Below are 12,367 nucleotides of genomic sequence, written 5' to 3' on the forward strand. Positions count from 1 at the left end.
CAGCACAGATGACCTCCGCAGCCAGCACAGATGACCTCCGCAGCCAGCACAGATGAGCCCCGCAGCCAGCACAGATGACCTCCGCAGCCCAGCACGCCTTTTGAGTATAAGCAGGCACATCTCTGGGGCGATGGAAGTGTTCTAGAGTTAGATGGTGGTGAAGATTGCTCACCTCGGGAATATACTAGACACCACTGAATTGTACACTTATAAAATGGTGAATTTTATGGTATGCAAATTTTATTTCCATTTAAAAAATGGGTATATGTCAACAAAAAGCAGACACCAAAAAAAAAGCAGACAAACTATGATTCCATTTAAAAGAAACCCCCAAACAGGCAGACTTAAACATTCATGGACGTAGTTATCTTGTAGGGGGAGTATTGATGGGGAGGAAACACGAAGAAGTCTTCAGCTGACAAATGTTACACGTGTTGGTCTGGGTGGTGGTTACATGGACGATACCATGAAAATTCATCAAGCTGTACAATTCAGATTTGTGCACCTGACTATAGGCAAGTTATGGCTCATAGAAAAAAGTAAAATGCTTTTGAAAAGCTACCCTGCCCTGGCTGTAGCAGAAGTGTTGGTTCAGCTCTGGTTCTGCTCTCTGCTCCCTTCCACTTTGTCCCCCATAGCCTTGGTCTCACCCTCTGAGGGACACAACCTTATCCTGTGTGGCCCACCTTTCATGGGTACTGCGCAGTACTCATGCCGATGAGGATTGGGGCCTGGACGTGGCCTGATAGAGTCGTCTTAGATTGAGTGCCCTGGAGACAGACTGAACTGGGGAGTTGTGTCCAGCAGGCTCACTGGAGAGAGCTCTCTGGGAATAGAGCTGGAAGGAAGGCAGGGTTGGGCAGAGGGAGGAGCTGATCCCAGTAGAGTTCTTGGTTGGGATGACCTTCAGAGTTGTTCCTAACTGGTGCAAGGGGACTTGGCCTTTGGATTCAGGTTGTCAGCCAGTCATGCACTGTGGGTGTGGTCCTCGGCAATCTAAGGTTGCCTCTCAAGATTCCCAACCGGTAGTGTGCACGTACCTTCCCCCAATTACTCATTCAAACACTAACTTGTGGCTCTGAAGGGAGTGTGCAGGTGTGATTAAGGCCCCAAGTCAGTTGACCTGAGGAGATTATCCAGGTGGGCCTGATCCGATCACGAAAGCCCTTTAAGAGCAAGGTGTTTTCTCCAAAAGAGAAGTCAAGTTTTGAAGCATACCATCCAGTGCACCATTGCCGGCTTGAAGGTGGAACACCCCACGGCAAGGAATGCAGGCAGCCTTTAGGAGCTGAGCGTAGCTCCTGGCGGGCAGCCAGCAAAGAAACGGTGACCTAAGTCCTACCATCATGAGGCACTGAGTGCCACGAGCCATCTGAATCAGTCTGGAAACATTCCCCCAGACCTTCCAGATGAGCACTGCAAGTGTAGTTTGTATGCCTGAGCAGAGGACCCTGACCAGACTGAGACAGTAAACGTATGCTGTTTTAAGAGGCTGAGTTTGTGGTTATGCAGTAGTGGATAGCTAATAAAGTGGCCTTCCCCTGGGAGAGGGCATAGCCTTGGGGAAGTGCTCCCTCTGCATGAAGGCACGTCCCTGCATGATAGTCCCCAGAGCTAGAGGGGGATGGGTGCCTGGCCCTGTAGTGGGGTCTGGGCAGAGCACCACAGTGACCACATAAGGGTGAATAATCACAGACTTTTTTCTTGTGAAAAAAATGTATTTTGTAAATATTGAAGTATATACCGTATATTCAGTAAAGAGCCCAGGTCTGAAGCTATAGCTCAATGCATTTCTGAAGTAAACACACATGTATAACTCCAATCACAATGTAGAAGATCTCCAGAATCCCCAAAGCCCCCTTGTGCCCGTGCTAGACATTACCTTCCCCCCTAACAATAATCACTATTTCAATTCCGTCAGCATGGATTGCTTTTTATGGACTTTGTATAAATGGAATCATATGGTACACTGTTGTGCCTGGCTTCTTTTGCTGAACATCACATCTGTGAGATTAGGGTATGCTTTTGCGTGTGGCGATTGTTTGTTTTTCATTGCTATATATTATCGTTATGTAAGTATTCCTCAGTTTACCCATTCCCAAGTCGATGGATATCTTGGTTAAGTTTAATAAGTGCTATGAGCAGACTCCTACAGGGTAGGCTTGTGGTTTCTTCAACAATATACTTTCCTTAAAAATGTGATGCAGTTCTGGGCTGCCTGCTTTCTAGGAGCTCCACGTGCAAGAACCACAACCTCAGCTCTGGTTTTTAAACCTGCAGAGTCCTTTTTGTACTGGCTTCTGTGCTGCCCCCCCCCCCCTCATTTTTTGGCAGTTACCCTCTGATATCTGAAACTGTAGGACTTGGGTAGGAAGGTAATACCCATTACCTGAGCTTACAGCTGGGCAGGCTCCCACTGTCTGGTAAGATCCCTTAATGAGAAGACTCGAGAGAGAGGCGGTTGGCTTTTCTAATCCTATGAGATCCTAAATGAATTCTCATACTCTTTACTGATAAAATGCAGATGTTTTAGAGAGAGTTCCCTTATTAGAGCCGTATTTTATTTTCTTTCTGCTTACAAATGGGCTGATTCTCATTAAACTTCATTTATTTTATGGTATTTTGCTCTAGAAGCATGAAGAACTAGCCAACGCAGGCCAGCATTCTGGCCTCCTACCCACTTTCACTAGAGTTAACTATGAGGTTGGTGGGTAGACATACAGTTTGCTTTCCAGTTTTACCAAATTCTTTGCCATGACATGCTAATATTAATTTCCTTACTGCCTGACTACTAAGCCAGTACCACGTTTTAGATTTTTTATTATGTTTTTACCCCACTGCAAGGCACCAGTTTTGTAGTCGGGTATAAGCTAAACTACAGTAAAAATACATAGGTGCAAATGAGATAGTTGATTGCTTACATAGTCCAGATGAAGGTGGGTGGTCCTGGGTAGGTCAGTACTCTGCTTTTCAAGATGATCCAGGGAACAAGGTTTCTTCTATCTTGTTTGCTCTGCCATTGCCTTGGGTGTTGCTTTCCTTGGTATGTTCAAAACTGGTTGACCAATACTTCCTGCTGCTCTCCAGGCCATAGGAAGGCAATCTGGCAGAGGTGGATTGTGATCTGAAAGGTGCCAATAGCCCAGTGACCAGATTCAGACAGTGTGGAGGACTGCTGGCAGCTCTTAGGCCCCATTAGGCAAGGAGTTATCAACTTAAAGAGAGCTCGGTCTGCAACAATGCAGACAGCGGGAAGCAAGCTGAATTTAACCAGATCTGGGGTTTTGTCATGCAAGTATGTTAAAGGAAGAAAAGGGCAAGGAGTTAGGATTAAATGCAAGAAGATGGTTGTGACCTAAAATTAGTATAATATCATAGACCATGGGAGCTAAGCTGGGTAAGGAGGAAAGGGAGGACAGGAAGAAGTGAGGGACAGTGAAAAGGAGGTAGGATTTATGAATTTTGTATGTCTCTGGAAGAAAATGTCTTGATTTTTTAAGTCAATCCAAACCATGTCCCTAATCAGCAGTTGGGGGATTAGGCTTATGAGTAGGTGTTACCTGGCACCCATCTAGGACCCAGTGAGGGTCAGAGGACTTTTATATACCAGAGGCCAGTCTGCCCCCTCGAGCTGTATGTGTTAGAGGTGGAACCACAGAGAATCTTTCCTAAGTGGGAACGGTTGATAAGGGGTGAAATGAGAGCCGTGAATAACAGTATACTGGGTCAAGCATACCGGGCAGAGGAAACACCTTTCTTCCACTTCTTGGATACGTGTTCTATCCTCTATGTTCCAGCAATTCCTTTTTGTTAATAGTGGGGAAAAGATGATCTTTTTATTCTCTTGTTTCAGATTCTAAAGTAGCAACTGGTGACACAAAGGTGATTCAAAGCCTGAATTTCCAAGGATGAAAATTCTTATCAGATGATGTCAGAAAAACTTCCAATGATGCAGCCCTCAGCCCCTGAGTCTGGGGAAGACCCTGAACTCAGATTAGGGGAGCTATTGGGAAACCCAGAAGGGCAGAGCCTGAGGAATTCCCCCTCTCAAGAGGCAGGTTTTAGACAGGTGACAGTTACCCATTGGAAAATCCAAACGGGAGAGACAGCCCAGATGTGTAATAAATCAGGAAGAAGTCCAATTCTGAACTCTAACCTTCTTATACTTCAGAGAGAGCTTATAGAAGGGGAAGCCCATCAATGTGATACTTGTGGCAAAAGCTTCACATTTCATTCGGACCTAATTAGACATCAGCTTTCTCATACTGGGGAGAAACTTCATAAATGTGATCACTGTGGGAAAGGCTTCAGTCAAAGCTCACACCTTACTGAGCATCAGAGAATTCACACTGGAGACAGACTCTATGTATGTAATGTGTGTGGAAAAAACTTCATTCACTATTCAAATCTTATGGAGCATCAGAGAATACACACAGGAGAAAAACCATTCAAATGTACTCAGTGTGGGAAAGCCTTCTGTCACAGCTCAGATCTTATTCGACACCAGAGAGTTCATACCCGAGAGAGACCTTATGAATGCAAAGAATGCGGAAAGGGCTTCAGTCAGAGTTCATTACTTATTCGACATCAGAGAATCCACACAGGAGAAAGACCCTATGAATGTAATGAATGTGGAAAGTCCTTCATTCGGAGCTCAAGCCTTATCCGCCATTATCAGATCCATACAGAAGTGAAACAGTATGAATGTAAAGAATGTGGAAAGGCCTTCCGGCATCGATCAGACCTTATTGAGCATCAGAGAATCCACACTGGAGAGAGACCTTTTGAGTGCAATGAATGTGGGAAAGCCTTTATTCGGAGTTCAAAGCTTATTCAGCATCAGAGAATTCATACCGGAGAAAGACCATATGTATGTAATGAATGTGGAAAACGTTTCAGCCAGACATCCAACTTTACTCAGCATCAGAGAATTCACACTGGGGAGAAACTCTATGAATGTAATGAATGTGGGAAAGCATTCTTTCTGAGTTCATACCTTATTCGACACCAGAAAATTCACACTGGAGAGAGAGTATATGAATGTAAAGAATGTGGGAAAGCCTTTCTCCAGAAAGCCCACCTTACTGAACATCAGAAAATCCACACTGGGGAGAGACCTTTTGAATGTAAAGACTGTGGGAAAGCTTTCATTCAAAGCTCAAAGCTTCTTCTACATCAGATTATTCATACTGGAGAAAAACCCTATGTATGTAGTCATTGTGGAAAAGGCTTTATTCAGAGGTCAAACTTCATTCAACATCAGAAAATTCATACTGAAGAGAAACTCTATGAGTGTAGTCAGTATGAAAAAGATTTTAATCCAACCCCAAACTTTAAAAATAATCAAGGTGTTCACCAGGTGGGACTTGACTTGAATAAGGCCCCCATACATTTGGGTGAGGAGTCTATATGTCAGGGGGAACATACAGATAACTTATAATTATTCTCCAACTCAATGAGTGATCCTTGGAAATGAGTGTTCTGAATCATAATTCATATGGCTGTTTAAGATTTGGATGCATCATAATTTCCCATAGTCACAGATGGTACTGCTTTTGGAGCGAGCACCACCTGTACCACTTTGCATCAGTACTGGGCTTCATTACTCTTCCTCAGACATGAATGCTTGTCCTCAAGAAAGCCACATGATTTTCCAACTGACTTTGAGCTGGAAAAATGGGGGAGATGGGACAGGTCAAGAGATTTCTGTATTTCATAATTGCAATCATCCTTGAGTTATGTCCCTTTTAGAGTGGAACTATGTATCTAATTAAGAGAGTATTGCCTAGCAAATTCTGGTTTATCAAAAAGGCAGTTTGGAGAATGATACTTTCTTATTTAAAACCACTTGCTGGTCCCCTGTTGACCTTAGGATGAAGTCCAAGCTCCCTAGCATGCATCCTGAGGCCTTCTGCTTCCTCGATCTCATCTCCCACTGCTTAACTCCCTGCCACAGAGTTGATGCTCTGGCAACACTAAATGTGTAATGTTTCTCACATCCACCAACCTCTCTCCTACCTCCCGGCCTTTGTCCTTGTTGAAGGGCCTTCTCACCTCATTAACGTGTACTCATTATTCAAGACTCATCTCAGGCATCATGTCAAGGAAATTTTCCCTGAAACTTAGCTAGGGTCCCTTCTTCAATGTTTCCGTGCTCAATGCCTGCCTCTGTTACTGCACTTACTGTGATATGTCAGAATTATGTTTTTATACACAATCTCATTAGGCTATGTGTTCCTTGAGGACAGTGATCATGCCTGATTCATTTATGTGACCCCAGTGCCTAGCACAAAGGCAATAAAAAACACACCCCAAAATCTATGTGTTATTGACTCTCTTCATCATTTCTATAGTTTTTAAAATTTCTGGGTGTGTTTTGTATCGGTACAATCTCCTGTTCTGTTAGAAATATCTTTTTTCTTAGCCCTGTGATATCTTCTGTTCCTACATAGCTCAGAAACTACAGGCAGTAGCCAGTATGAGATTAGTGTTCCTCATATTTATTGCCTTTAGACCACACCCATAACTTCACTTGTGTTAGAGAACATCGTCTTGACTTAGTTGTCATTGAAGCTTTGTAACCCACTCAAGGTGCACATAATTTCTATGAACTGTATATCTTTTTTCTGTCCTAGCGGGAAAAAAATGATCGAACACAACTCATTCTGTCACTTTCCCTACTCTCTGGGTTGCTTTATCACTCATTTGAAAATGAGTTGATATCTGCAAGGACCCATGCTAGATATTGGGAAAGGAGAGACGGGTAAGACACCAACCATCCTCAAGTCATTCAGAGTTTAGTGGGGAAGACAGAAAGATCACAGTACGAGTTAGGAGTTGAAATAGAAGTGGTTTTGAGTTCTGTAGGAGCATAGATAAGGAAGTTGCTAATTTGGCATGGAGGATCTGGGAAGGCATCACAGAAGAGGTGACATTTGAACTGGTTTAGAGATATGAGTAGCATTAGCTAGAGAAGAATGATCTGGAAGGGGGACCTGTGTGCAGAGACAGGAAGCATGAAGGTCCCTCTTTTGGCAGGACTATTCGAAAACAACTTGTGTGATACAGCGGATAACTGCCAAGCAAAACTATTAGTCTTTGCCTCTGGATTTCTTTCCCTGGAATATTAACCAGAACAATCAGTTCTGAAAGATAAAAAATAATTTCTTCCCATAAGGGATATTTTGAGTTCTTAAATTCCAGCAACCCTAGAAGCTTTGAGGGGTTCTTGCCTTCTGGAAAACTCATCATTACCATAAATGTTTTAAATGACATAGAAGCAGGTGTTACCAGACCATTTTTATACGGTAAAACACCCATCTTAAGTATGAAGTTTTGAGTTTTGATAAATGCATACATCCATGTAACTGCCACCAAAATTACGATAGACAACATGTTCATCACCCTGAAAAGTTCCCTGTGCTGTTTCTCAGTCAATCCCACCCCAACCCCAGGTAACCACTAATCTGATGTCATGGTAGGCTAGGTTTGCTTGTTCTAGAATTTCATGTAAATGAAATCATACAATATGTATTCTGTGTCAGATTTCTTTGACTCAGCATGTTTTTGAAATTCATCCAAGTTGTTACATGTTTGAGTAGTTCTTTGCTGAGTAGTATTGCATTGTATGAATAAACCATCATTTGTTTATTCATTTACCTTTTGATGAACATTCGGGTTTCTGTCTTCCCCACTAGACTATTGTGAATAAAACTGAGCATTTCTCTAAAGGCGTGTGGACATACGTTTTTATTTCTCTTGGGTAGACATAAATAAATGAAGAAGTATACCATGTTCAAGAATTGGAAGACTTAGAATTTTTAAAATGTCAATTCTCCCCAAATCAATCTGTAGAGTTCAGGAGGCTTTTTTTTTTTTTTTTTTTTTTTGGTAGGAGTTGACAAGATGATTCTAAAACTTACATGACAATGAATAGGACCTGGAATGTCTAAAACAATTTTGAAAAAGAACAAAATTGAAGCAGATACATTACCTGATTTCAATACTTATGATAAAACTATGGTAATCAAGACTGTGTAGTATTGGGGTAAAGATAAGACACCTAGATGAGAGGAACAGAATAGAGTCCAGAATAGACCACCTATATATGGTTCAATTTTTATAAAGGTATGGAGGTTTATTCAGTGGGGAAACGATAAGTCTTTCAACAAATGGCACTGAAACAACCAGATATCCTTATGGATTAAAAAAACTAACTTTGATCCTTACCTCACACTGTACACAAAAATTAAGTTAAAATGGATCATAGATCTAAATGTCAAAGCTAAAGCTTTAAGATTTCCTAAAAGAAAAATAGGAGTCCTGGTGGTGCAGTGGTTACAGTGCTCAACTGCTAACCAAAAGGTTGGCGGTTCAAAACCACCAGCAGTTCTGCACGAGAAAGATGTGGCAGTCTGCTTCTGTAGAGATTTACAGCCTTGGAAACCCTATGGGGTTGCTATGAGTTGGAATTGACTTGGCAGCAGTGGGTGGTGGGGTATATGGATATATATGTATATATATCTTAGTTATCCAGTGCTGCTATAGCAGAAATACCACAAGTGGATGGCTTTAACAAACAAATTTATTTTTTCAGTTTAGGACGCTAAAAGTCTGAATTCAGAGCACCAGCTCTAGGGGAAGGCTTTCTCTGTTGGCTCAGGGGGAAGGTCCTTGTCTCCTAAGCTTCTGTTCCCTAGTTCCCTGGAGATCTCCATGTGGCTTGGCATCTATCTTCCCCCATCTCTGGTTGCTTAATCTGCTCCTTTTGTATTTTGTAAGAGATTGACTCAACACACACCCTCCACTAATCCTGCCTCATTAATGTAACAAAGACAACCCATACCGAAATGGGATTATAACCACAAGCATACCCATTGCCATGAAGTTGATGCCAACTCAGCAACCCTATAGAACAGAGTAGAACTGCCCCATAGGATTTCCAAGGAGCAACTGGTGGATTCGAACTGCCAACCTTTTGTTTAGCAGCTGAGCTCTTAACCACTGCAACACCAGAGCTGATCTAGCCACAGGCATAGAGGTTAGGATTTACAACACCTATTTTGGAGGGGACACAGTTCAATTACTGTATATATATATTACATATATTACAAGTTTCTATTTTTTAGAAAGTCAAAACATACATTTTCTCACTAGTTTTCAATTTCATTTTTTTATTGTGAAAATATACACAACTCAACACACTTGTGGCTAGGTGTGGTCATTTGACTTATAGCCAATGGGATCTGAGCAAAAGTGATGAGTGCGAACTCTAGGTTATGTTCTTAAAAATAAAGCTGCTTGCTTTCCTTTTTTATCTTCCCACTGGTTCAGAAATAGCAAGACAAAGGATCCTTGGACCATGAGTGCAAGCAAAGTGTTCAGAATTCTAATGCCACACTGCCACTTTTTTAACCTCAAGTTATAGTTCAGTACTGGTATATTTCCCAAAATTTGCATTACTCAATTTTATCCAAACACCTTCTTACATATTTTCTCCATGAAACAGGAGACAAAGTTATCTTCCAAGTGAGAAGAAAGGGATTGGAGTAAGATGGTTACGGAGTGGTAAAAAGGCTGCTTGGATCAAAAAGAGCACTGATTAGGGAGACTCATAGAGTGAATACCAGGCAGCACCAAGGCCCAAGTGAGGTCGGAAACTGCCAGTTACGGATTTATTTTTGCCTTTCAGTTTCAAATTTATCCTTAATTACCTGCTGCGTGAAAATGTAGATGGGCCCTTAAAAAATTCTCCTTTAAAGTTGGTGTTATGTCAAGCTTTGTCAGTAGAGGGCTCTGGAGGGACACTGCAGGAGGAAGAAATTTCTTTTCCTGGTTCTGCTTTTTCTTTCTCTTTTTTAAAAAAACCTTTCTCCTCCTGACATGCAGCAATCACCAGCAAATCCGGAAGACATCTAGTGGTGGGTATTCACTCATTGTATTTCAACTGTGCTGCTGTGGGTGAATTCCCATTGAGTCTTGCAGTTGCCCCATTGGTCAGTGTTCCAGCCTCGGCCTGCCAGCAACCCAGAGAGGTGTTTCCTGCTTGACAGCCCTTGACAGAGTTCCCTGTCCACCACCCTTGGCCCATCTGCACCCTGGAGGGGTGTTTCCTTTCTACTCATTGACTGCAGGCCAGCTTTGGGGGCAATCCAGGAGACTTCTCGCCATGCAGTGACCTGCAAGATCTGAATCCCAGCCTTGGTGTTGCTGTGGAAGGGATTCATGTTCTTTCACATCTCTCTCTCGTTCCCATGCATTTGAAGGCAGACCTTATATAGCTCGACTACATTTCTGAAGTTCTCCAGCTTTATTCTGTATTTATGCTAGCGCTCCCACCTGAGGTCCAGGCTCTGCCCTTCTTCCCATGTGAAGTATACTGCCACCTTTTCAAATGTCATTTGAATCCCGCATGTTCATCCACCTTAGGAAACATTTAATATTAAACACCTACCACTGCCCAGGACGGGAGCACTGACTGAGTCTATTGTGTATGCTGTGGTTGGAATGGACAGCCAGGGAGGTGGAGAATGGATAAACAGTTCAGTGCAGTGGGGGTGGCTGGAAGATATGGCTCTGCTTATCCAGGGCCTCTAATGGCAGATGGGAGCCATGTTAGTCTGTCACTGGGAGGGACCAGCCTCTGGTAGCCGAGGCCTCAGAGAATTAGGGGGTACAGTGTGGGCGCATGTCCATGGGCGTGTACTGGGCCTGGATGGTGTGTGAGGAACCAAGACTGACAGACCTGCTGTCAGCCCACTCAGAGCCTGACCTGGCACAGAGCAAGGCAAGAGGCCCGTTCTGCCTCCACAGCTGAGCCAGGCTTCGAGGCTGGGTGTGTCTGGGACAGGGTCAATGTCACTCTGGGAGAACAGACCGCCTATCACCTGGAGATTGATTTCTTGACCACTGCTTCATGGACATTGATTGTTGATCCAAGTAGAATAAAATCACTGATAACTTCAGTTTTTTTCTCCATTTATCATGATGTTGTTTATTGGTGCAGTTGTGAGGATTTTCATTTTCTTCACGTTCAGATGTGATCCATACTGAAAGCTGTAGTCTTTGACCTTCATCAGTAAGTAATTCAAGTCGTCTTCATTTTCAGCAAGAAAGGCTGTGTCATCTGCTTTTCGATGTTAATGAGTCTTCCTCTAACCCTGATGCAGTGTTTTTCGTATAGTTCGGTTTTTCAGATGATTTGTTCAGCATACAGATTGAAGTAGTAATGGGAAAGCATACAACCCTACCACGCACCTTTTCCAATTTTGAACCACATCCCATTTTGAACAATGCATTGTTTTTTTTCTGTTCCAATAACTGACTCTTGATCCATGTACAGGTTCTGCATGAGCACAGTTAAGTGTTCTGAAATTCTCATTCTTCTCAGTGTTATTCATAATTTATGACCCACACAGTCGAATGCCAGAGAGTTCAGCTTCATCAGTCCGAGGCAGGTGTAGCGTGCTTACTTTTTATTATTATTAATCTTTTTATTTGGAAATAGTTGTGGATTCACATGCAGTTGTGAGAGATAATACAGAGAGACTCTGTACCCTTTATCCACTTTCCCTCCAGTCGTATAAATATCCAACCAGGATACTGACATCCAGGTGGTCAAGACACAGAGCGTTTCCAACATTGTGAGGACCGCACATGTTACCCACACCCACCTCTCTCCCACCTCACCCTCACCCCCTCCCTCTCCGGCCGCTGGCAACCACGAATCTCTCCGTTTCTGTAACTGTTCAAGAATGTTTTATAAATGGCATCTGCTGTTGTACGAACTTGGTCTGTCGGGGCTGTGTCTCCAGCTTCGAATGGAATAAATTCTCTCCCTGAGCTGAGGAGAAGTGATCGCTGTGGAACGTCCAGGTGGGGCCCAGGGGTATGTCTCTTGGACTGTAAGGGGACGGTCACCAGCCCAAACGTAAAGTGGCGGCCTGACACCGTGTGTCCTGGGGGAATTTTATCAGCAGAGACGCCAAATTGTTCTAAAGAACCATGTTCTAAAGATGTGGACGATGGGGGTAGGTGAGGGGCCTGAGTGGATGGAAATGGGGGGCACACGAGGTGCTGAAAGTTTCTAGAAGCTGAGCCACGTCCGTTTTAGTGGCCCGCATGCCCAGTGCCCGGGACACGGGGTGCCCAGAGTGGAGACAGCAAGAGCAGCCAGCGTTCTAGAAGTCGGGCGGAGGGAGAGGGTGAGCGGCGGCTAAGGGTGCAGGGCAGGGACTGGGGTTACAAGGGGGCGTTGGGGGCGCGGGGGCGGCTGGGATAGACCCGAGGGTGGGCTGGGCTGGTGGGGCCGGGTCTGGCGGAGTGAGCCAAAGAGTAAGCCTGAGTAGGAGGCCCAACGCCCCTGGAC

At 43.7% G+C, this 12,367-nt stretch overlaps 1 protein-coding gene across 2 annotated transcripts in view; it reads left to right on the top strand.

The window, feature by feature from the left end:
• ZNF623 (zinc finger protein 623) overlaps positions 1-7,848 on the top strand; it is a 17,309-nt gene extending 9,461 nt beyond the window's left edge. For both annotated transcript variants that reach the window (XM_012558795.2, XM_023741631.1), the window contains exon 2: positions 3,854-7,848. In XM_012558795.2, coding sequence (XP_012414249.1) covers positions 3,926-5,440 — 1,515 coding nt within the window. In that variant the 5' untranslated portion in view covers positions 3,854-3,925 and the 3' untranslated portion in view covers positions 5,441-7,848. The remainder of the gene's footprint in view (positions 1-3,853) is intronic.
• The last annotated feature ends 4,519 nt before the right edge of the window (positions 7,849-12,367 follow it).

This window comes from Trichechus manatus, unplaced genomic scaffold (genome assembly GCF_000243295.1).
Source record: "Trichechus manatus latirostris isolate Lorelei unplaced genomic scaffold, TriManLat1.0 scaffold00185, whole genome shotgun sequence".
Lineage (NCBI taxonomy): Eukaryota > Metazoa > Chordata > Mammalia > Sirenia > Trichechidae > Trichechus > Trichechus manatus.